At 40.4% G+C, this 25754-nt stretch overlaps 1 protein-coding gene across 1 annotated transcript in view; it reads right to left on the minus strand.

The window, feature by feature from the left end:
- TNFRSF19 (TNF receptor superfamily member 19) overlaps positions 1 to 25754 on the minus strand; it is a 91664-nt gene that overhangs the window by 5987 nt on the left and 59923 nt on the right. The window contains exons 6-8 of the mRNA XM_012809492.2: positions 4940 to 5104; positions 4004 to 4129; positions 251 to 353 (exon numbers count right to left, since the gene is read on the minus strand). Coding sequence (XP_012664946.2) covers positions 251 to 353; positions 4004 to 4129; positions 4940 to 5104 — 394 coding nt within the window. The remainder of the gene's footprint in view (positions 1 to 250; positions 354 to 4003; positions 4130 to 4939; positions 5105 to 25754) is intronic.

Below are 25754 nucleotides of genomic sequence, written 5' to 3' on the forward strand. Positions count from 1 at the left end.
GCCTGTAGTCCCAGCTACTTGGGAGGCTGAGGCAAGAGAATCACTTAAGCCCAAGAGTTTGAGGTTGCTGTGAGCTGCAACACCATGGCACTCTACTGAGGGCTACATAGTGAGACGCTGTCTCAAAAGAATAAATAAATAAATAAATAAGAGATATTCCCATAGTCTCACACGAAAATCATCAAATACATCCTAGAAGGTGTATTTGCACAAAGGAATATGAAGTTATTGATGAAAAGGACTCTGTTACCTCTCCTGAAGTGTGACCACAGAATGCACCCCACAACCAAGAGTCGCCCGGCGGGTGCTGCAGGCCTCATCACAGCACAAGGATGGGATCAAGTGGACAGGCCCTAGGGAAGCCAGAAGAGAGTGAGCACAGTGCTTTTCTCTGGGGACTTTCTCTTTGGTACCAATTCAACACTCTAATTCTCAGAAATTTAGCTATTCCCCTTTGGGGCCCTTTTGGGGGAAAGGGGCATAAGGAACTCTTTTCTTATTAAAAAAAAGATGAACCATTTATATGAGGTACCTAGAATAGACAAACTCATACACGCAAGGCATGGGGAGTGTGAGGAGTTATTTAATGGGTACAGAGTTTCAAAGTTCTGGAGATGGTGGGGCTGGTGACTGCACAGCAATGAGAATGTCACTGAGCTGTCCACTTTAAAATGGTTAAATCATAAATATTATGTTACATACAAACATATCACATATATAAAAAACATGACAGAAGGTAACACCGCAGTCTGTGAGGGGCATGCAGAATGAGACGTATGCACTGCACAGGGAGACAAGGACAGCTTTCCTCCTGCATATCTGGTAAGGCAGACAAGAACATAAAAGGTTCAAATTCCTGAACTTAGTGCACACACAGACATAGCATTTCTTGTAATTGCTAAGATTGAAACTTAAGGAATAAGTAGATATGTCCATAAAACGTTACAAACCATCATGTTTCCTCAAGTCCTATATCTTTTTGCTTACAAAGATAATAGTTAAAAACTTACTGAGGAAAAAAATAAACAATATAAAGAGAAAGATTAGATTAAGAAATTTAAAAATAAATATTTCCCAATCCTATAAGCTGGAAATAAACCCTGTCAACATTTTGGTGAATAATCTTATAGAATTTTCACTCTGTATATGCATATACCTATACATATAATTCTGATTTTATAAAACAATAAGTATATAAAAGCACACAGACATACTATATATATCAGAGGAAGACTTGAAGAAATTTTACATTTACATATGTTCATGTATCCAAACATTTCATGAGGAGTATCTCTTTACTTTTAGAAATGGAGGTGGGGGCGGGAGGGGGGAGGCATTATGAAACTATTATCTCTCTTAAAAAAATGAATATCGGCCAGGCGTGGTGGCTCACGCCTGCAATCCTAGCACTCTGGGAGGTTGAGGCGGGTGGATAGCTTGAGCTCACGAGTTCGAGACCAGCCTGAGCAAAAGCGAGACGTCATCTCTACTAAAAAATAGAAAAACTGAGGTAACAGGATGGCTTGAGCCCCAGAGTTGGAGGTTGCTGTGAACCATGATGCTACAGCATTCTACCCAGGGCAACAGTTTGAGATTCTGTCTCAAAAAAAAAAAGAATGTTGGGCCAGGTGTGGTGCCTCATGCCTGTAATGCCAGCACTCTGCTAGGCTGAGGCAGGTGGATTGCTTGAGCTCACCAGTTCAAGACCAGACTGAGCAAGAGCGAGACCCCATCTCTAAAAATAACCAGACATTGTGGTAGGTGCATGCAGTCCCAGCTACTTGGGAGGCTGAGGCAAGAGGATCACTGAACCTGAGAGTTTGAGGCTGCTGTGAGCTGTGATGCCATAGCACTCTATAGAGGGTGGCAAAATGAAACTCTGTCTCAAAAAAAGAAAAGTCAGTTATTGAGATGCAATTGCAAACCGGTGTTAAGCAGGGTAGACACCTGGCATCCTGCCTCTACAACATCTCAAAGCAAGGCCTCTGCTTGGATTATCTGAATAATACTGTCCTGACTGTGGTGGATGCCCCTGGATCCACTGCCACATAACAAATGTGTCATGCTTCTTACGGGATATTTCAAAATTATTTGAAAGCAAAGGTATTGCCATTCCTTGTAGAAATGGCTGACTCTAAGGAAGGTACAAGATGAGCTTGGAATGTCTTTTGGTTTGAGAAAGTAAGAAAGGGTTAAAAATAATCAGGTCATGTCAAAACAGCATGTGAGCCAGCATGAATGGACTTCCAAGGGGCTGGACCTGGGGGAATTTGAACATCAAAATAAGTGATAAGGGTTGCCAGTGCCATGAACACAGTCCATAAGTCTAAACTAACTATAGGAATAAATAAATGGAGAGTAAGGGAGAGTTCCTTCTTACCATAGCAAACCAATTAATAAATGTGAAAAGAATGATGGAATTAGAAAAGCAGCATTTGATAACTGTCACAGTAATGACTAGTTCAGGTAAGAATCACCAGTGGATGTTAAACTACTGGGTTAAAATTTGGGGAGTAGGCTCGGCGCCTGTAGCTCAGTGGCTGGGGTGCTGGCCATATACATCAGAGCTGGCGAGTTCGAACCCAGCCTGGGCCTGCTGTAGAGATCAGCATCCCATGCTTAGACGTGGCAGTTCAGTTTCAAAGTGCTCCCCTAAGAGAATGGCTCTGAGAAGGATTTCTTTCATGATTGGGTTCCTGCCTGCTGCCTGAAGAAATGCAAAGACACTCTCCCAAAGGAATACTGGAGAGCCAGACCAGGGTCACAGCTGGAAGCTCTAACGCCTGTCTGTCCATAGCTGTCCTCTGCCCTTCCCCTCATTAACGTTATAATCTCTTGTTTCGGTTCATGACAATTACAAGAAAAAAATAGCTGGGTGTTGTGGCGGGTGCCTGTAGTCCCAGCTATTTGGGAGGCTGAGGCCAGAGAATCGCTTAAGCCCAGAAGTTAGAGGTTGCTGTGAGCTGTGATGCCATGGCATTCTAGCCAGGGCGACACCTTGAGGCTCTGTCTCAACAACAACAACAACAAAAACTGGGGGAACAACTGGATATTTACATAGTCTCTAAGTATCTCCCCAGGAGATATTTGTTAATTATCAAGAGAATAACAATAATTTTACAGTGGAAAAACCTGGCAGACAGCACCTTCATGAAGTGACCAACATTCACCTGATCAGGCCTGGGACAGACGGACACCTACGTGTCCTGATCTAGTGCACTGGGAAGGACACAGCACCCCTCTCTGTGGTGCTTCTGAATCTTATCCTGAGGAAACATCAGCTGAACCTAAATTGAGGATCACCCTACAAAATTACTGGCCTGTCCTTTTTCAAAAATATCTATGTCATAAAACATAAAGATTAAGAAACAATTCCAGATTCAGAGATCAAAGAGATTTGTCAACTAAATTTAACAGTGTTTTCTAGGATTTTCTTTTGCTATGAAGGACATTATTGGGACAGTTAGGAAAATCTGAATATGCTCTACAGATTGCATAACAGCACTGAATTAATGCTAATTTCTTGATTTTAATAATTGTGCTATTGTTATGTCAAAGAATTTTCTTATTCCTAGGAAATAAACACTGAAGCATTAAGGGGTAAAGGGACAACACACCTGCAATTGATTTTTAAATAGCAAATGAAACAAAAAAATGTGTGTATGTATCACACTGACACGGAGGAGGGGAGGTGGAATAAAGCTCAGACAACAAAGGATACAAACTCCTGCACTACAAACGGTTAACATGATTTTACATAAATCAACTGACTCAAAATGAGAAAAGCAAACTTGCCCCAAAGGTTGCTGAAAAACTTCTAGAATTTTAACAAGATGCTTATTTTCTTTTTAATCCTTCAGTGATCAAAACACCCAAATCAACAGGGGACTGTGAAGAATAATTTCACAACATTAGTTTTACCTAGAAAACCAAGCACAGTGTCCTCAGTGTGAAATGAATAAACCATGGGCAATGCTTTCGGGCCCCAGGCAGCTGAACTCACCGCAGGCTTGGGCCGAGTCTCGGCGGCACTGACAGCACACTCTGTGGGCGTATTCGTTGAGCTGAGGTCTGTCAAAACATGACAGTTCGGAACCACTGTACTGTATGTCCTGTGATCTCAGAGACCCTACACAAGGGATGAGACTTCTGTCAGTGAACAGTTTCCTCCAGAAGAGAGTCCCATTAACACCGTCCTGCAGATCAATACCATTCTAGCATTCTATTTTTAAAGACAAAGTCAGCTATCGTGGCAAAGTTAGACTATTCTTGTGGGGAGGCACAAAGATGAAATAGTGTGTTAGGAAAGTTTAAAACGCAGGGTACTTATGTTGTCTGGACTGGGAACAATTTTTATTTTTGTCTCAGGGACATCATGCCTTTGTGGATCTTCCTTTATAAGGTCCTGCCCCCTGTGGTGAGGCGACACTTAGACAACATGGTTTGAATGTTCAGTCCACTTACAGTTGGACTTTCTTCTGCTGCTGCCACCCCTAGACAGCAAGGCCCACCCCTCCTTCCTCCTCCTCTTCCTCAACATGAAGATGACCGGGGGAAGGCCTTTAAGATGATCCACATCCACTAAGGAATAGTACATATTTTTCCTCTTCCTTATGATTTTCCTATTAACATTTTCTTCTCTCTAGCTTATTTATGTAAAAATACTGTATACAATGCACATAGTGTATAAAATATGTGTTAATCGACTGTTTATGCTATTGGTGAGGCCTCCAGTCGACAGTGGGCTATTGGTGGTTAAGCTTTTGAGAAGTCAAGGTCATAGGTGGATATTAACGGTGCCCCCAGCCCCCAACTTGTTCAAGGGTCAGCTATATGTTTGCGTGCCCTCATCTTAGCCACGTGGCTTGCTGAACAATGCATGACAGTGATAAGTGCATTCCACCAAGATGCTAAGAAATCTAATGAGCCCAAAACTTACAGCTGGGTTTTTTCTCCATGAACTGTCTCTTACAGTAGATGACACAGAGAATGAGCAGGGCCAGCAGGACGGTGGCCAGGGCGCTGCAGATGACAGCAGCCAGCGCTGTGTCCCGTGGACTGGAGGCTGTGGATGCAATCTTCACAAGGTTGACCTTGCTGGCACCTGAAACCACAGGAATGAGATCAGCACTCTCTAAACAAGCCAATGGACACAGTGCTTCTCTTTCTAGAACACCTCTCCTCTTCCTACACCACCGTGGACACACAGCCCTCAGCACATGGAGAAATGTGCCTTTAGGTCCACAAGGCCAGGATTCCTTGCAAGCTGGGAGTCTGTCATCTACCTGCTTTCCCCGTAGCTGGCATCGTGTTTGGTACAGGGTAGGGAATGGAAATGGGTGTTTCTTATTTAACTGAAATTAGACTATCTCCATTTTTAAGCAGACCAAACTCAAGTATGCTTTTTTGGGTAACTTTAGGGAAAACAAGGAGTTGGATCATTTACAACCTTATAGTTGGCCCCCAATTTTTGTGACTATAAACATCTTTTGAATGCCTTAGCTGTTGCGTTACTGAAAAACGTCTAAGTTTGGGAGAAGAGACTGATGTTGTTGTTATACTATGGAGAGGAATGCACTTGAGGCAGGCAAAGTCATGTGCTAAGAACACAAAGAAATAGATGCTATTGTAGAGGGCACTGCTGCCTGTGGATCAGGGCAGATGGCCTGGGTCATCTCTCCAACAGATGTAATAAGAGTTCCTGTCTCCCCTGGATGGTAAGAGGATGGAATGAGTTACCATGTAAAGCATCCAAGGCAGGGTGTGCACCTAGCACTGTGGAATCCTTAGCTATTGTAATGGTGATGCTTATACTAAACATTTTAATTACCCTTAGGGTACATGGATGAACAAACTCAATTAAATCAGAAATCTGTAACCAGTGGGGTCACAGCATAGCCTATTTAACCCTAAATGAATCTAAGAGAGAAATGAACTTGAGGAGGGCAGGAAATCTACACCGAAGGCCATGTATGCCTTCTTTTCCCGGAGTAGATGCCCAGGTGAGCTCAGGTGGCCCTCATTTGGCCCCCTCTGCCCAAGGGTGGGCGTTGGGCTGCAGCTCTGTGGAGCCCCTCACCACAGGAACCTTCTCCTCTATGGAGGGTAACTTGAGGCAGAAGAATAATGTGTGTCATTTCAAATTGTCTACATACTAAATTTTAAAAATAAAAGGTAACAGGTGAAATTAACTTTTAATCTATTTTACTTGGCCAATATATCTTAAAATATTAAATTTCAACACATACCCAATATAAAAATCATTAATGACATATTTTCCATTCTCTATTTTGTAATAACATTTCAAAAGCCAGTGTGACTTTATAGCCCATCTCACTTCAGACTAACCACATTTCAAGTGCTGGGCAGCCACATGAGGTTAATGGCTATTGTAATGGACGTCACAAGTCTAGAGAGCAAAGGTTTGTATGACACCTCGACCCACAGCAAGTTGTCCTCTGAGGCCTTTCTTCTTGTCCCTGGCTATACCCCCGCTCCCAGTAAGAGTGATCTCCACTGTGTAATACTTGAGAACAGAACTCAAGGAAAGCATTTGCGTTAATATTAACAAATCATAAACATATGATAATGAAACTATCATTTTGGAGCATGAGTTTTGGTATTTCTACTCTCAACAATTCTAGGCCACACGGACAAAAGTTTCTTATTGTCACCAAGGAAGACACATAGGCTATTTGCTTTGGGTTACATGAGTAGGGCTCAACACCCAACCATACATTTCAAAGGATATTAATTGGTAAACATGCTTAATATTAATAAAATATACCCTATCTCATAGCTATATTGAAATACTCCTAACAATCAAATAGCATATACTAAATATTCATCATACAGCAAGTTTCAAAAACTACATCTCGATCTGATAGAGATTGAATTGAAATCTGAAACAGCCTCTATCAGCAGACAGGGTCACAAAAGGATGTACGAACACAAGCACAGGTGTCCAAACACCGACAAATATATAACTGAGTAGGAACTTCCAGCCCACGCAAGTTAAAACAGTAGGCCACACGGAAGGGGAAGCGACTTGGAAATGTAACCATTATCTATTTGGACCAAATGGTGAAGTTGTGGGAAAATGTCACCTGATTTATGCTTGTGAGGAAGGTGGTTCACTTCACAGAAGAGTTTCCTTTGCTTGAATTTTCAGTCAAACAACCCAGCCGTACACAATATGAGTACTTAGCAACAGCTGTCATGAAAATGAGGCATAATACATGATTTGAGTGGAGGGCTTCCCAGTTTCTAACTGCTACAACTGGTAAGTCCATCAATTCATACAGCACTGGACATTCAGGAAAACTCTGATAAGAGTAGAGATTTTAGGTAAAAGTCATATTACAATTAGAGTCCTTTAAGTTCTTAACATTTAAAATTTTCTAAAATATATTAGTCAACTTATTTGCCTTAATATAAAAGGAAATGCTCTAACTTGGAAATAGGTTAAAATGTCCTCAAAGTGGAGATCTTATTTTTAATATGGTAGTTTGTAACTCAAGATTTATTTTCCCCAAACCAAACATGAAAGCCTTGTTAATACACATCTTCCCACGGCAGGCCACTAAGACTGTCATTTCAGTGGCATCTAGTTGCCATAATATAACATCGATTTTAAAAGAAAGCACGTTCAGTATGCTTCTTCCCTATATATTGCCCGAAGCAGTGGCATCTAAAGATGAACAGACAAACACACAAGTTACACCTCTCACTTTTTGATGCCTATGTGAGAAAGGTCATCTTGTTAACTCAGATGCCCTCAGAGAACACTTGGGGGAAGCAGGACTCTGAACACTGAATTATTGATTCCTGTTCACAGTACAGTTTATTACATGAACAGCAAAACAATCTTTTTAAAGTAGGAAATAGATTCCTTATTTTTAGCTTTAATTGTCATAAGACAATATAGAAATATGTAAACAGGGGAGATCTGGGAGATTGGGATGAACATCATTTAATTTTAGAACAGGGCCAGAAACTCATTCATTTTCTGGGTTTGGCACCTTGGCTGGCTTGTAGCTCAGTGAGTAGGGTGCCAGTCACATACACTGAGGCTGGCGAGTTCGAGCCCAGCCCAGGCCTGCTAAACAACAATGACAACTGCAACCAAAAAATAGCCAGGTGTTGTGGCAGGCACCTGTAGTCCCAGCTACTTGGGAGGCTGAGGCCAGAGAATCACTTAAGCCCAAGGGTTTGAGGTTGCTGTGAGCTGTGACGCCACAGCACTTTACCAAGGGCGACGTAGTGACACTCTGTCTCAAAAAAAAAAATAAAAGTCTATTTTCTTATCATTCTTTTTGACTTGAGCAGTAAAAGCAGCAGAGGGGGAAGTGAGGAGAGTTTGCACTCACTGTATGAAGTGGCCTCCACTCTGTTGAGTTGTGGTTAACTGGGGATGCTGCTGAGACTGTCTCAGGAAAAAAAAAAGTATCTACTTCAAAAGAAAAAGTATTGTTTTGTTGACCTGTGGCAATGATATTGAGATTAAAGATTCTTTCTACTCACATGCCTTAACTAAATTCCCTGTCCATACTTCACTAAGCATACTGAATGCCTGCGAGGAATTTTACCCATACCTTATTAGGATTCTGACAGTACTTCTGAAGAATTGGGAATAGGAATGTGCACATTCTTTGGAAAGTTTTTAACTTTTCCGGAATACAAAGACATTTCTTCCCCTAACCAATTAAGTTATTAAATTCCACCATAATCTTAGCACTATCCTCTGGCAACTTACTTCAGAGTGGAGACTGTTTTCTTAGCTTAAATTTTACATTGCGTTATGTACCTTACATAGGTTCAGTTTATACACACTTTACACATCTCCTTAGGAGTTCAACTGAACCACTGCGTACTGTGTGTCTGTTAGGAGTAAGATGTCCTACGAGGCATTCAGCAATTTGAAGGAAAACCTGAACAGAAGAAGAATAGAAGACAGGTCACTAGCAAAGTCATGCAGGTGTTTTTATGTAAAGTCCACCCTGTCCTTGGAGGAGACTGAGGCGCAGTCCCACACTTCACCCCCTAAAGAGCAAAGCGAAGCTGGAGAGACGCGAGACACAGAGATTGGAGAGATCTGTCTCACTGGGCAAAGAGGAGCATCTCAGATGCTGCAAATGAGGGGTCCGTCTGCAGGCCACTGAGGTGACTAAAATGTGAACACGTGCTTGTGCTTGTTGCCAGGCATGCCCTTTCCTTCTCCTGCATTTTGCTGACACACCTTCAGTGATTTCAGCCTCCTAACCAGGTAAACGTGGGGAAAGTTCACTGACGATCCACATTTGATAGACAAGAAAACCAAGACTTCAAGCCACCCACTCAAGGGCAACACAGCCAAGTGGAAGCGTCTTGAGAACCGGAACCAGGCCTTCCGACCCCGTCTGGTAGACCATACTGCTCCGTGGCTGTGTGCAGCTTCTGAGAGAGTAAGACAGTCTGCCAGCTAACGACAGGGAGAATGCACTTGTATCTGTTTATGTAGAGGGCATGCTCGTTCCTGTGGGGAGAGAAGCCAGGCCACAGACAATCATGGGACTTTCCGAACAGCAGACTAGTCAAACCGTGTGGCAGCTGGTCCCATAGGAGCTCATGTCCCCTAAGAGGACTGACTCTGGATCATGGTGTCTGCATAGGAGGCCTCTTGGAGCAAGCGTGGCCGCAGTGGGCACATTAAGCAATGCCTTGGTGTCACTGAGACAGGAAGGACAGGACATTCTGGGGAGGTGACTGAGTCTGGAAGGGGCCGGGTTAGAGAGAAATGGAAAAGGTGAGCAAGGACTCTCTCCCCTCTGGCCTCTGCAGAACTATAGTTCTCCCTTCTATTGATCTCTACTTGTTAAACCTCTCCAGCTTCCCAGTATGTGATGTTAAAAATCTGCTAAACAAAAGATCCTTCTTCCCAGCGAATATTGCTAACAAAGGGCCCTGTTCAGGCAGGCTGGCTTGAGAGGAAGGGATCCAGATGAAGAAATCTACATATATCTATAAATATTTTTTCCATGTCAAATAACCATTAGGTGGTTGGATCTAGATTTGTGTCCAGGTTTGTCTGAACCTAAAATGTATGCTTTTTTTTTTTAAAAGTATGCTATGTTCTTTCCAAGCATTTAGAGCAAAAACAAAACAAAACAAAACAAAACTATAGTGTGAAGGATTATTGGTTTGAATTTTGTACAAACCAGTACATTCTAGTTACTTAGCTAACATATACAGTGTAGCTTGTCCCAATTTAAAACCCATTTGATCTAATTTAAAACACAAATATGGCTTTAAAAATTCAACCTGTTTTATCCCCAAGATTTAAAAGGCTACTACTGCATTTAGTACAGTGAAAAACAACATATGATTTTTAAACTTTACTTTTTAAATGTTGTCTTTAAGGTCTATGTGGTATAATTAGATGAGTATTAAATAAATACAGCAGGGAAGATGAAGTTGTAAATGAATTAATTATGCTTTCTGTCTGGGCTTCTATGTTTAAGAGTTCACTAATGCTTTGTGTTTTCTTTCTTTCATTCTTTCTTTTTTTTCTTTTTGCCGTTTTGGCCAGGGCTGGGTTTGAACCCGCCACCTCTGGCATATGGGGCCAGCGCCCTACTCCTTTGAGCCACAGGTGTGCTGCCCAATGCTTTGTGTTTTCATCAGAGAGTTTAGCCCATGAAAATAATACATGTGGTTTCCTGTTGGTTGCCATCACTTTGGCTGCTCCAACATAATTGAAAGTGCAAGCATTTTTACTTTTTTTTTTTTTTTTGAGACAGAGCCTCAAGCTGTCACCCTGGGTAGAGTGCTGTGGCATCACAGTTCACAGCAACCTCCAACTCCTGGGCTCAAGCGAGTCTCCTGCCTCAGCCTCCCAAGTATCTGGGACCACAGGCGCCCACCACAACGCCCGGCTATTTTTTGGTTGCAGCCATCATTGTTGTTTTGGCAGGCCCGGGCTGGATTTGAACCCATCCCTTAGGTGTATGTGGTTGGCGCCTTAGCCACCTGAGCCACAGGCGCCAAGCCAGCATTTTTACTTGTTAATGATGATGCTTTGACACATGCAATCCGATTATCAATCAGTGTTGAAATATAAGCATACAATGTAGACATTTTGAACTATTTTTCATTAAAACATTTTATATTTGACTTTTATATTTGTTGCAAATAAATGACAATTCAACCCATGGCTTTCTGTGCTCTTCTACCTCCTTTACCAACAACAAAAAGCCCAAATTGAATAAATCCTCAACAAAATTAAAACCTGATGATGAATCTATTTCCAGTTATGTCCTTTAATAACAGAAAAGTTATTAACAAAGAGCTCTTTTCAATCTTAACTGAACTCTGGAGTGTAAGCTTTATCTTGTTAATCTAAACTGGTTAAACAAAAATATCTTTGGTAACACTCAACATATGAATTCCAGATGTACCACAAAGGAGTCTGCCAATAAACAAAATAGTTGGATTTTTTTATCCACTTTATACCAAGCATTCTGGGACACTAAATACATGTAAAAGAGTAAGCCTTCATCATTTCTGTCTTTTATTTATTTAATTTTTAATTTTAGACTTTAATCTCAGAACTATAATTTCTGCCCCAATAACCAATAGAAATATAATCTCAAAATGAGATTTTTCTATTTACTCTTTTATATATATTCTTATATGTATTTTAAAAATTGGACTGATATTTTATGCAGTAAGATGTACATAAGCTTTGTATATATTCTCAACCAACAAGAATAAAAAAACCTTCCTAATTGTTATGACACACCAAGCGATTTTGGAAAAGTTTAGGAATAGTAAAATATAACAGTTTATGTTCCTATTTGAATATATAGGTATAGTGTTAATAAAATAGAAAAATAAAATTGAAGAAATTACGGCAGGAAACCCTAGAAACTAAAATCAGCTATTATCTGTGGAAGATGGGGAAACTGGGAAAATAGGTAACATTTGTGGGAAGTAGACTTTTCATTGTACAGCTTTCAATTTTGGGGAGTTTTGAAATATGAATATATTACTTATTAAAAAATTTTAAAATAACCAAACAAAAAGACTCAGGTCCGACTCAGTATCTCTTCCAATCATGAGGGAATAAACTTAGAAATCTGTAAGAGAAAAAAATGGAAAAACTCTACAAATGTGTGAAAATTATAAACAACACACTCTTAAATAACCAACGGGCCAAAGAAGAAGTCACAAATGAAATTAGAAAATACTTTCAAATGAATAAAAATAAAAATACAATATACCAAAATTAATGGTATATAGTAACAAAAGTGCTCAGAGGGAAATTTATAGTAATAAAATCTTACATTAATAAAGAAGAAAGATGCAGAGTTGATAACCTAGTTTTCCACTTAAAAATACTAGAAAAAGAAGAGCAAACTAAACCAAAAGTTAGACAATGAAAGGAAATATTAGAGCAGAGATCAATGAAAAAGTGAATAGATAAAATAACAGAGACATCAATAAAACCAAAAAGTGGTTCTTTGAAAAGATCAAAATCAACAAAATCAACAAAATTTTAGATTGACTAAGAAAAAAGAAGACTCAAATCACTAAATTCAGAAATAAAAAAGAGATCACTATAAAATTTATAGAAATAAAAACGATTATAAGAGAATACTATAAACAACTGCATGCCAACAAATTGGACAATTTAGTTGAAGTGGAAAAATTCGTAAAAACACATAAACTAACAAAACTGACCCAAGAAGAAAAAGAATATCTGAATAGACCTACAATACATGAGTAGATTGAATCAGTAATCAAATATTCCCCCCAAAAGAAAAGTCCATGACCAGACTGCTTTACTGATGAATTCTGCCCAAATATTTAAAGAAGAATTAACACCAGCTCTTCTCAAACTGTTCCCCAAAAGTGAAGGAGAAAGAATACTTCTTTCTTTCTTTCCCTTTTTTTTTTTTTTTTTTTGAGACAGAGTCTCAAGCTGCGACCCTGGGTAGAGTGCCGTGGTGTCACAGCTCACAGCAACCTCAAGCTCCTTAAGTGATTCTCTTGTCTCAGCTTCCCAAGTAGCTGGGATTATAGGCACCCAATACAGTGCCCGGGTATTTTTTGGTTGTAGTTGTCATTGTTGTTTGGCAGGCCCAGGCTGGATTCAAACCTGCCAGCTCTGGTGTATGGCACCTTAGCTGCCACCATAGCTGCTTGAGCTACAGGCATTGAGCCAAGAATACTTCTTAACCCATTCGGCTAGGCCAACATTACACTACAGCAAATGTAGACAAAGACACTGAAAGGAATGAAAACTACAGATCAAGATCCTTTATAAATACCAGAGGTAAAAATCCTTAACAAAACAGTAGCAAAACAAATGTTAAAGGGTTGTACACCATGCCTAAGTGGGATTTATCTCAGGAAGGCAGTGTTGGTTAATCATACAAAAATCAATCAACATAACACACAATACTAAAATGAAGCGGGAAAAACTACATGGTCATCTTAAATATGCTGGAAAAGCATTTGACAAAACCCAATGCTAGTTCATGATAAAACATTCAATAAACTAGGAAGAAAAAGAAACTTGCTTAACATGATAAAGGTCACATATGGAAAACTCATGGCTAATGTGTTTAGTGGTGAAAGACAGAACAACTTCCTCTCAGACCAAGAAGAAGGCAAAGATGCTCACTTTCTTCACCACTTGTACTCAAAATAGTACTAGAAGTCCTAGCCAGATCAATTAGGTAAGAAAAAGAAGTAAAAAGCATCCAACTGGAAAGGAAGAAATAAAACTCTCTCACCCTACTTGAGGATGACATGGTCTTATATGTAGAAAACCTAAAGAATTCCACAAAAAACGATCAGGATTTCCACTTGTAAGAGAAGGAAATTGGATACTACCTCACATCATACTTAAAAGTTAACTAAAAAGTGGGCCAAAAACCTAAATTTAAGAACTGGAACTAAAATTCTTAGAAGGCATGGGGGAAATTTTCATGACTTTGAATTTGGAATGGTTCCTTAAATATATACCAGAAGCACAGACAACAAAATAAAAAAATAAACACATTGGGCTTTACCAAAGTTAAAAACATTTTTGCTTCACAGGACACCATCAAGGACATGAATTGACAATCCACAGAATGGGAGAAAAAATTTCAAACTATACAGGGTGGCCATGAAGTTCATGTGCAATTGCATATATTACGCATATATGTACATCTGCTAAGGATTTAATATCCAGAAAATATAAAGAATTCCTATAACTCAACAACAAAAAGACAACCCAATTAAAAAATGGGCAAAGAACTCCAATAGACATTTCTCCAAAGGTGATATATAAATGTTTGATAAGCACCGGAAAAGATGTTCAATTGCTACTCATTAGAAAAACCCCAATCAAAGCTAAAATGAGATACTATGTCACAGCTACCTAGGTGACTATAATAAAAAGAAAACATGTGTTAGAGATGTGGAGGAACTGGAATTCTTACATATGGCTGGTGGGATGAAAAATGGTACAGTTACTGTGGAGGACAGTTCAGCTATTCCTCCAAAAGCTAAACACAGAGTCGCCATGTGACCCAGCAATTCTACTCCTAGGCATTTACTTAAGAAAACTGGAACCATATGGTATGTCCATACAAAACCTTACAGATGAATTTTCATAGTAGCATTATCCATAATAATAAAAACATAAAATCATTACAGGTGTCCATCAACACATGATCAGATAACAAAGAGTTTGGTTTTGGCATACAAGCAGCCTTAAATGGAAGGAAACTTTGATACATACTACAACATGGGTGGATCTTGAAAACATTATGCTCAGTGAAATAAACCAGACACACAAAGGACAAACATTGATATAATTCCACTTATATGAACTATCTAAAATAGGCAAATTCATAGAGAGAGAACATGAATTAGAAGTTACGGGGAAAGTAAGGGGGAAACAGTGAGTTATTATTTGATGAGTGTAGAGCTTTTGTCTAGGTGATGAAAATCTATGATGTAGATTAGTGCTGATGGCTGCACACTATTGTGAATACAATACCACCACACTGTGCATTTTAAAGAGGCTGAAATAGCAAATTTTAAGGTATATGTGAGGTCGGACAATGAAGTTCATGAACAGCCCTTGTGGGCTTATGTTGGCAGTACTGTACAAACAACTCAGTAAGGTGTCATAACTTTGGTGTATCAGGGTCTCCCAGTTGTGTCCCTGTTGAAGTGTGGCAGTGTCTTGCAAAGTGGTTGTTTATTATTGTTGTTTTCTGTTTTTGTGTGCTGTCACAAGAATGTTAGAGCTTGAATTAGAACAATCAGTAAATTTTTTGTTAAACTTGGTGTGATGGCTCATGCCTGTAATCCTAGCACTCTAAGATGCTAAGATGGGAAGACTGCTTGAGTTCAGGACTTAACAGAAAAGCCTGAGAAAGAACAAGACCCTATCTCTACTTGAAATAGAAAAAAATTAGCTGGGTGTTGTGGCAGGCACCTGTAGTCCCAGCTATTTGGGAGGCTGTGGCAGGAGGATCACTTGAACCCAGAAGTTTGAGATTGCTGTGAGCTAGGCTGATGCCATGGCACTCTAGATAGGGATGAATGGGATTCTGTCACAAAAACGAAAACTAAAATAAACCAATAAAATAACTTGCCAAGAGTGGAAGTGAAATCAGGGACATGTTAGTCCAAGGTTATGGGAATAATGCCATGAAGAAAACAGAAGTGTACAAATGGATTAAACATTTTCCTGAGGGTAGAGAAAGCATCACTGATGAAGAGAGGTCAGGGCAGCCAGTAACAAGCAGAACTGACAAAAAACATTGCAAAAATTCATTGCATTATTAGCTAAAATTTTAGCTGACTGTGAGAAGCACAGCAGACCAAGTAAACATTGATAGAGAAACAGGAAAATCTTTTTTTTTAATTTTAATTTAATTTTTAATTTTTTTTTGAGACAGAGTCTCACTTGATTGCGCTGATAGAGTGCTGTGGCATCATCATAGCTCATAGCAACCTCCAGCTGTTGGGCTCAGGCAATTCTCTTGCCTCACCCTCCTGAGTAGCTGGAACTATAGGCATCCACCACAATGCTCAACTAGTTTTTCTATTTTTAGTAGAGATGGGGTCTCCCTCTTGCTCAGGCTGGTCTTGAATTCGTGAGCTCCAGCAATCCACCCATTTCAGACTCCCAAAGTGCTAGGATTACAGGCCTGGGCCCCTGAACCTGGCTGTAGAAAAATCTTAACTGAAAATCTTGGCCAACAACTCATGGCTCTTGTAGCATGACAATGCACCAGCTCATACAGCACTATCTGTGAGGGAGTTTTTAGCCAGCAAACAAATAACTGTATTGGAATACCTTCCCTATCTCACCCTAATGACTTTCTTCTTTACTCAAAGATAAAATAAATAGTGAAAGAAATACATTTTTATGACACTCAGGACATCAAGGGTAATACTACAACAGCTTTGATGGCCATTCCAGAAAAAGAGTTCCAAAATTGCTTTGAAGGGTGTACTAGACACTGGTATTAATGCATAGTTTCCCAAGGGGAGTAGTCTGAAGGTGACCACAGTGATACTCAGCAAGGAGGTATGTAGCACTTTTTCCAGGATGAGTTTGCCAACTTGTCAGATGTTATATATTTTACCACATTAAAAATATAAAAGGCCAACAGGAAGTGACTGGGGGATTTCTGAGGTGGAGAGTGACCAGCTCCGGCTTATACTCTAATCAGTGCCTGCTGAGTGGAGAAGGACAGAAAGTCCATTCGGAAGGAGGGCCCTGCACTGCTCCAGACGACAGCATGGTGGCTGAGGTGAAGACTACAAGCACTGAGATGTTCCAAATGGTTCAGTCTGAAAACTATTTGTCCTAAGAGTACCTGGTTAAGCTGATGGATTAGTGACATTGTCAGATGTCATATATTTTACCACATTAAAAATATAAAAGGCCAACAGGAAGTGACTGGGGGATTTCTGGGGTGGAGGGTGACCCGCTCTGGCTAATACCCTAATCAATGCCTGCTAACTGGAGAGGGTGCAAAGAAAACAGAATCAAGGACAATGCCTACTTTTGGAGTAAATCCACCAGCCACACTGTGCCATCTATTAATTTACTGACATAATAAAAACTGGAGGGTTTGATGAGCATTTCTCTTTTGAAATGCTAAATTTGAGATACCTCTTGTCTATCCATGTAGAGCTGTCAAGCCAGCAGACTGAAGTAGGAAAGAGATTGTAGTAGCTGGAAACAGACATTTTAAAAAAGCACAAATGCAAAGATAACTCTCACAGCCAGGACGCTGTCCAACTCACCTGTGTGTGTACAGATGCAGGAGAGGACCCAGGACAGAGCCCAGGTGAGCTCTGAAATCGGAAACCTGGCAATCGAGATAAGGAGATGAGCAGGCCGGGTACCCAGGATGCCTAAAAAGAGTGCCTCTCAATAAAGAAGCACAGCAAACTCACGGGGATGAATCCTTCTGATTCTTAGATACAGAAAGTGAATTCTAACATTGTGAAGAAAAATTACATAGAGTCGTGGTTTTTAAAGACGTAGTGACCTCGCTCATTGTAGCTGCTTACAAGTTTATTATTGAATCAATGTGACCTAAAATGAAAACAAAATGTGATTTGGAAATGTGACATCACAAAGCAAAATAAGAGGAAAAAAGCCTGGTGGAAGTTTATCATACGTAGTGATCACGATCCATTACTTAAGTAAGATTACTTAAATTAAGAAAGCATCATTTTTAAATGAATGGTAACAATAGGACTTAGATCTTTTCTCTAGAGAATCATTCTGATGTTACCTTGGAAGCTTCACCCAAGCATACATACATATACATATATACGGCTTCACATCCCTGCTCACCAGCATCTGAGACTGCAAACACTGCTGCCCCATCCTCCAACTTCCCCATCTAGGACAGCAGCAGAAACCAAAGCTCATCGTGTTGGACCACAGTCTTCAAACATGCTCTGTGGGCTGAGTTTCCACGTTAGTGCTCAATATTATTTTTATTGATTTTCTTTTTTGAACTGAGAACCACATCAAAAATTGCACAACTATGCAAGCTTTTTTCCTATGTTGAGCAATGTTGTAACATTGTTTATAAATACAAAACTTCCGACCTTGATTTTTCTTTTAAGCTTCTTTATTGGGCACTGTCCTAATTACCAGCCCTTTTATGATTTAGATGCAAGTGAATCAAGGCATAACTCCAAGGGTGGCCCCAAACTGCCTTTGCTTTAATACTAATAGTGATGATTCACCACTATGCTTTCATGATGAGTAGAAGCCACCCCTGAGAGGTACACTTCTGTACCTTTTTTTCCTACACAGATCATCAGGTTCAAGTAGCATCTAAGGGCCAACCATCAGGGTGAGTAAAGAGAAAAACTGAAAGGATATCCCTGGGTTTTGGGGATGTTATCCCTTCATCAGTCAAGAAGCCTCTCTATGTTTATCGACTTTACCAAGAAGACCTCTCCAGTGGTAACACCAAGCAATTTATATAACAATAAGTAGCAATCAGCAAAATAAATAAACCTCCAAGAATATTGTAAATGAAATGATAAAGCTATTACTAAGAAAATCCTTTAGAAAAAAAACTTTGCTTCACAAAGATACCTCTCAGAATATATAGCTGAGATATACCCTACCAAATCTTTAAAGAAATTCCTATGGTTAATGCTCTCACTCAAGGAATATGGAAGACAAGCTGTAAGAGCTGTACTTATTTTTTCTTAAAAACATCATTAGAGAAGCCTACATGGGTCAGATGCAAGCTGAGTGCAAGTTTTGCACAAGGATTCCCAAATCTTTTCCAAATGCTTTTATTAAGTCTTATTGGCATTTGGAAAGAATGAACAAAAACAATACGATTCTTTCTTTCCTAGTTGCTTGAGTACTAAGACCATGGTTTGGACTTATTAATGATGTAGTCACAAGTAAGTATAAACATAAAGGAACATTAAGTGAAAATAATCTTCAAAACACATGCAAAAAAAAGAGGCATTGAAGGGAAAGGGACTAATAGAAATGGGTCTCAAAAGAAGGAAGAGAAAAACCCGTGTATTTTCTCAGACCTACTGTTAATATTCAAATGATCTCCCCTTTACTGCAAAATTATGGCAGAATAAAAGGCACTTGATGGGGTCCAGGTGAGTTGTGGAGGGGAGAGGAGGGTGGGAGACACAAGACAAAGGTCCCCGGCCCAGCCTGGCAGATATAGCCAGAAAGAGCGACTCAGCAATGAAGATGGCATCCAGCGGTGGTGATATTTTATCTGACGCCTCCCTTCTCTCCTTGATCTTACCTTTTATTTTTACCTGAAGAGAGTCAAACAGTTACTCAAAGCTGGGGACATGTAAGTAGTCAAGGAAGGCTGTGACAGCATTGCTTGGCAATAGGCTGGCTGTACGATTAGGTAGGAATGTGGCAGTTTCTGAGTATCCTTATCCACAAGTCAGCAGCAACATCTTCTGACTTGTATTACTATCTTGTTTGGTTATTAAAACTGATTTTAAAAAATAAGCCAGAAGTCGCCAATTCTTTACTTAGTGTGTGTAGACCTGGCTTGCTTCCCTGTCCAGCTGAGACCATTAATTTCCATTTCGAACTTCCTCCAACTGAACAAACAGCCTCCGCTAGCATGTTTTAGCAGAGTCTCTCGGGCAGCCAACCCCCTTTCCCCTTTTAGAGCACCACCCAGACCTTCACTGCTTGGGTCAACAGCACCCTGTGTATTAGTCCAGTATGAGTATGAAGTTGAGTTGCTGCTACTTACCAACTAAGCACAAGGCACTGTGTTCACGCCAAGGTAGCTTTGTTTTGTTCCTAAGCCTAAAGCCCACAATCTCATCATTCACTCTGACTACAATAATAGGTACTTTGTACTTCAATTGCTAGAAAAATAAAGAATGATTTCAGCATATCTTTTCAAATGTAGCAGTGTGTAGCACTTTAAAAATGGTCTGTCCAAATACTGGAAGTTCTCTCATCCTCTCTTTCCCTCCACCCCTGTCTCAGTTCTTGCTGCCATCTCCTCCCTTAGGTGTACAGCCACAGTCTCCCAGGGCATGCCTGGTTTATGCCACATAGTATCTATTGGCTTGGAGACGCACAGGAAATAAGCACAAGCAGGGACTCTTGTGAGCCATAATCTTTCATGGTTTACTCCCCAATACTGGCAGGGAGACCCCAGGGCAAGGGAGGACAAATCTAGCTGGCGTGTGGCTGTGGCTGCACACAGTGAAATCCCTGAAGGGGTGCAGAGAGGAAGGAGCCATGGGGGGAACCAGTGTCCCCAAGGCCTGCTGTCACCCAAGAGTATGGACATTGAGTGGTTTCTGAGTCACTGTTGGGTGTCTACTGTCAACAGCAAGTGGTAAAGATTTTTTAAATTTTTCTTTCGATTTGATTTTGATTTTTATGTTTTAGTATAAAATGTTAACGTTTCTATCCAGAAAATGAAAATGAGCCTCTTTCTCAAGAGACTCTTGTCTCTTCCACAACACAAAAGACAATTACGGAGGTGCAAGATAAAGACATAAAGGGTTCTCTTCTCGTCAAGCTGTGTACGTGTATCTTGCAACGGACCACGGAAATTCTGGTGTGAAGCCGCAGGAAAACTAAAGGAACACAGGACTGAAGGGTCCTCAGCAGCTCAGGGTCAGGACCGGGCAAGTGATGGGTGGCCAAAGGGTAGAGACATCCCAAGGGCGCAGTGGGACTCACAGGCCATAGCCATGAAGGCCAGAGGTAAGAGTGGGATGGGATCCCAAAGTTCAATTGTGCGTGTAGAAGCTTTATCAGATGAGAGAAAATCCAAGGGATCCTACTACTGGGCACTGAAGGTCACAGCAAGTCAGACGCGGTGAGTCCCTTTTCTGAACTTAGTTTTTTCTGTTCTTCATCTTGTTTCCAGGTCATCTGGCCTGCAGATCTGCTTCCCACCAGGATCGTGCTGGCCAAATATTTTCATGCATGTCTTTAAGGAAAAAAGAAAGGAGGAAGGGAAAACAGAAAAAGCAATTGCCACAGGAGAGTGGCAGGGAGGTGGAACAGGCTGTTGCCACCCACAGATTCAGGCTGCATGACTGACTGAAGATGCTGTCTGCCACGTGCCCCTCGGAGAAAGTCTGTCCCGCCAGGAGCGAGTTCATTACTTCAGCTTTCTCTCTGGCACTTAGTAGATTAAACAGTCTAACTGTTTCGTACTTTAATTACCATAACTACCATAATTAACCCTGAAAAAATTATAAGCCACAAAATGGCAGCAGATTATCTACAGTTTTTCTCTGCAAATACAATGAAGTAAAAGAATTTTTCTGCTTTCCAGAATGTTTTTCTTCTTTTTGTTATCTCACTGACCTGTAAGGTCTTGCTGTGTTTATTTGACAGATGAAACAATGAAGCTTTTAAACTTCCACATCAAGAAACAGAAAAGACACCATAAAAGAAACACATTATTATGGCCTTGAACATCTGTGCTGAGGGATGGCAAGCTCCAAAATAGTTGTGCTTCAGCTGGGACAAGCAGGCAGGACCACCATCTGGGAACTGGAACAAAGACATGAAACTTGGGCCTCTGCCCTCCCTGCTGCACGTGGACCCTCCTTAACCCTCTCAGTGCCAGGCTTCTTTGGGGAAGGCCATGTGGAGATAGGTGCTCTTTAGTCCGAGGACCCTGCATCCTGTAAACCTCAGGTCCCCTGTCATTAGTAAAGCGGATAATTCTTATTTACCTCACTGCACTACTTAAAGAAGTAGTCTTCTGTGAAATCATTCGCAGATGATGAACTCAAATTATTTCTACCCATTGACTGCCAACTAAAAACATGTATGTATGAGCACACTTTAATGTGGATGATTGGGTCTAGGCTGAAAAGAAAATCTGGATTTAGACAATGTTTCTTGCTATCTCCTGGCCCAGCAGAACTGACACTGCTATTATTTGTAATCTGACAGCAGATAGGACTTAGGATAAAGAGTGAAAAACTCTGAGATAGGTGGGAAAGAAAATATTTTTTTCTTTCTCTCTCCCTCTCTCTCTCTTTTTTGAGATAAAGTCTTACTCTGTTGCCCAGGCTAGCCTGCCATGGCAACAGCCTAGCTCACAGTAACCTCAAACTCCTGGGTTTAAGCAGTCCTGCCTCAGCTTTCTGAGAAGCCGGGACTACAGGCACCAGCTTCCATGTCCAGCTAATTTTTCTATTTTTTAAAAAATTTTTCTATTTTTAGTAGAGACAGGGATCTTGCTCTTGCTCAGGCTGGTGAGAACACTTTTCTTGAGACTTGGAACAGAAAGATAATTCCGGAAGTCAGCCCAGACTTTATCACCTCTTTTACAATTATTAGGATCTTCATTCAGTACATGAAGAAATGGGGACAAAGAAAAGTTAAATAATTTGTCTGAAAGTTAGATGTTAGGACTCAAAATCAAACCTTCTTCACAGTGAAGGTTAAGTGAGCTGATCCATGAAAAACATCAAGCAGACCCTGGTTTGCCTGTGGCCTGGGAGGCTCATCGGAAGTAGTTACAGGAAAGCACCTCTGGAGCTAATAAGGGTTAGAGATCAGAGAGAACCTCCCCACAGTTCATGTTTCAGGCCTTTATCTGTGTCCCCAGGGCCTAAATAATAGAAAACACTCATAATGATGTAAACTCTGATGGTATGATGTAAAATCCTAAATTAACTTCTTCCAAATGTTTGTCTTGCCTGAGTTTAGGAAAAACTCAAGCAAATGCTATTCTTCTCTAATTTTCCTTGGTGACATAGAAAGCAAACAAATATAACTATATTGTTAACATTTAAGTAACAAATATACAAAACTTATTTAACTTAACCTGTTAAATATGAATTAATAAAATTAATTAAACTAATAATTAGCCCTTGGGACAGGGCAGAAAGCCTCAAGGTATATACATTTATTGCATCAGCTAAACATATTCTCCTGAACTTATTCTCCCTTGCTCTTCAGAAGTCTGTTTTCTTTTTTTGTAGTTTTTGGCTGGGCTGAGTTTGAACCTACCACCTCTGGCATATAGGGCCGGTGCCCTACCCTTTTTTGAGCCACAGGCGCCGCCCCTAGAAGTCTATTTTCAACAGCAGCCAGAGGATCCTCTAAAAGTCAGATCATGTCTTTTCAACAGTCTAGGAGACCTATTTGATCAACACCCTACTCTCTAATCCCCCCACCTTCTCCAGGGCTCCCCCTGAGCTGAGCTTCTTGCTGCCTCCTCCTCTGTTTGGGGTCTGTGCTAGGGTCACCTTAAAGTCTAAGCCTTTCCCTCAACATGTTGTAAATAGTAGCCTGGCCCTGTAGCATTAGGATGTCAAGTGAAGGAGCAAGAAAATTTCACCCCCAAATATGAGACTATTTGGTATAAAGAATACTTTGAGGGTGGTGCCTGTGGCTCAGTGAATAGGGCGCTGGCCCCATAAACTAGAGATCAGAAAGCTTTTGGAAGGGGATTTCCCTCTATCTACATAAAACCGGACTGACCAGATAGGATCAAAAGATCAAAGAGGGCAACTGACTTCCTTTCTTCTTCCTGAATTCTAGCCCGAGCTTGTGCGTCCACACACACACACACACACACCCCTCAAATCATTTACAACACAATACCTGCCTCTCATGTTAATTTACAAGTCAATCTTTTCCCTCCCCATTCATCTTCCCCAGCAACCCTTTGTTGCACCCACACTCTCTTCTACAAGGCAGGTCTAAAGGGATCCGACCGACATTGAGCTATTGGGTAATCATTCTTATGATTCTCCCCATGCACACGGTATTTGGAAGTAAACATTTTCTTATTAATCTGCCTTAATAGTGAGTTTGATCTTTCACCAAAATTTCAGGGGGAAAGGGCAAGTTTCCCACCCGCACCGCCCTACAGGACATCCCACTAAATGAGAGGACAAGCTGATCTGCAGATCACCTGCAGCACTGAAGACATGTCTTTATGTGGCACTTTGCTGATATCTAGAATAGCATTCGGCACTCAAAAGGTACTCCCGCGCATGCTTCTGGAGTTAAACAGCTAATTTCCAAGAATTTTAGAAAACAATTTTTCTCATTTTAAAGAGAAGCATACCTCTTATGACCACTGGCAAGCTGTTCAGAAATTACTGATTTTCAAAGATATCTTTTTAAGTTCCTTTTTTTTTTTTTCTGAGACAGAGTTTTACTCTGTCACCCTAGAGTTGAGTGCCATGGTGTCCTCATAGCTCATGGCAATCTCAAACTCTTGGGCTCCAGTGATCCTCATGCCTCAGCCTCCTGAGTAGCTGGGACTATAGGTGCCAGCCACAACACCCAGCTAGTTTTTCCTATTTTTAATAGAGACGGGGTTTTGCTCTTGCTCAGGCTGGTCTCAAACTCCTAAGCTCAAGCAATCTGTCCATCTTGGCCTCCCAGAGTACTAGGATTACAGGTGTGTGCCACTACACTTGGCTCTTTTAAATTCTATATTGATGATTTTTCAGAAAGTCATTTGAAGACAACATTTCATACCAACAACCCTTTGGTCTCTTTATGGAAAATGAAACATGAACAGAACACACTAATATAGACATACATAACATTTTAAAATAGGAAAAGAACAAAAAGATGCCCAAACCATATGGTCTAGACAGTTCATAAAGAGAACTCCTCTGAGCCCACTCCAGGAAAGCCAAGGCTTAAAAAGAATCACTTCCCTATGGGAAACTGAAAGAAATGTTCTGTATCTAGATTGTAAAAATCATTACCTAAGCTACGTATCTGTCAAAATCTCACTGAATTCTGCTGGCATGGATGCAGACTGCAAATTAGTACCACCTCTATGGAAAGTAGTATGGAGATTCCTTGAGGAATTAAAAATAGACCTATCATTTGATTCAGCAATCCCATTATAAGGTATTTATCCAAAGGAAAAAAAGCCATTATCTATCATAAAAACACTTGTACCTAAATATTTATAGCAGTGTAATTCACAATCTTAAAGATGTGGAAACAACCCAGGTGCTCATCAATGCATGAATGGATCAATAAATTATGGTGTATGTATACCATGGGGAATATTATTCAGCCATTAAAAAAGATGGAGATCTGGGATCTTTTGTAACAACCTGGGTGTAATTAGAGATCATGCTCCTAAGTGACATATTGCAAGAGTGGAAAAACAAACAGCATGTGTACTCAGTACTAAATTGAAACTACCTGATCAACACTCAGGTGAGCGTATGGAAGCAAAACTCAGTGACATCCAAGAAGGAGGCTGAAGGGGATGAGTAAATTCCCACTCAACGGCTACACTGCACAGGTATATTGTGTACTTTCCGGGTGAAGGACCTACCTGTAACTCTGACTTTAACCTTATAGAAGCAAACTATGTAACCAAAACATGTGTGCCCCCATAATAATTTGAAACTTAAAAAGAAAATTCAATTTTACACTTAACATGGGTGCATCTTCTAGTATGTAAACTTTATTTCGGTAAAGCTGGAAAATTACTTTGAAAGTTAAAAAAAAACACTTCCTTTCAAAATCACAATGATCTAAGTATCAAGATATTTCATTAAGAAAATGGCTTACAGGGAGGCACCTGTGGCTCAAAGGAGTAGGGCGCCAGCCCGATATGCCAGAGGTGGCGGGTTCAAACCCAGCCCCGGCCAAAAAAAAAAAAGAAAAGAAAAGAAAATGGCTTACGTGATTCATAATATAGACAAAACTCTCAAAAATACTTAAAATACTTTCTCTGAGGCTCGGCGCC

This window comes from Otolemur garnettii, unplaced genomic scaffold (assembly GCF_000181295.1).
Source record: "Otolemur garnettii isolate 467f Iridium unplaced genomic scaffold, OtoGar3 scaffold00106, whole genome shotgun sequence".
Taxonomy (NCBI): domain Eukaryota; kingdom Metazoa; phylum Chordata; class Mammalia; order Primates; family Galagidae; genus Otolemur; species Otolemur garnettii.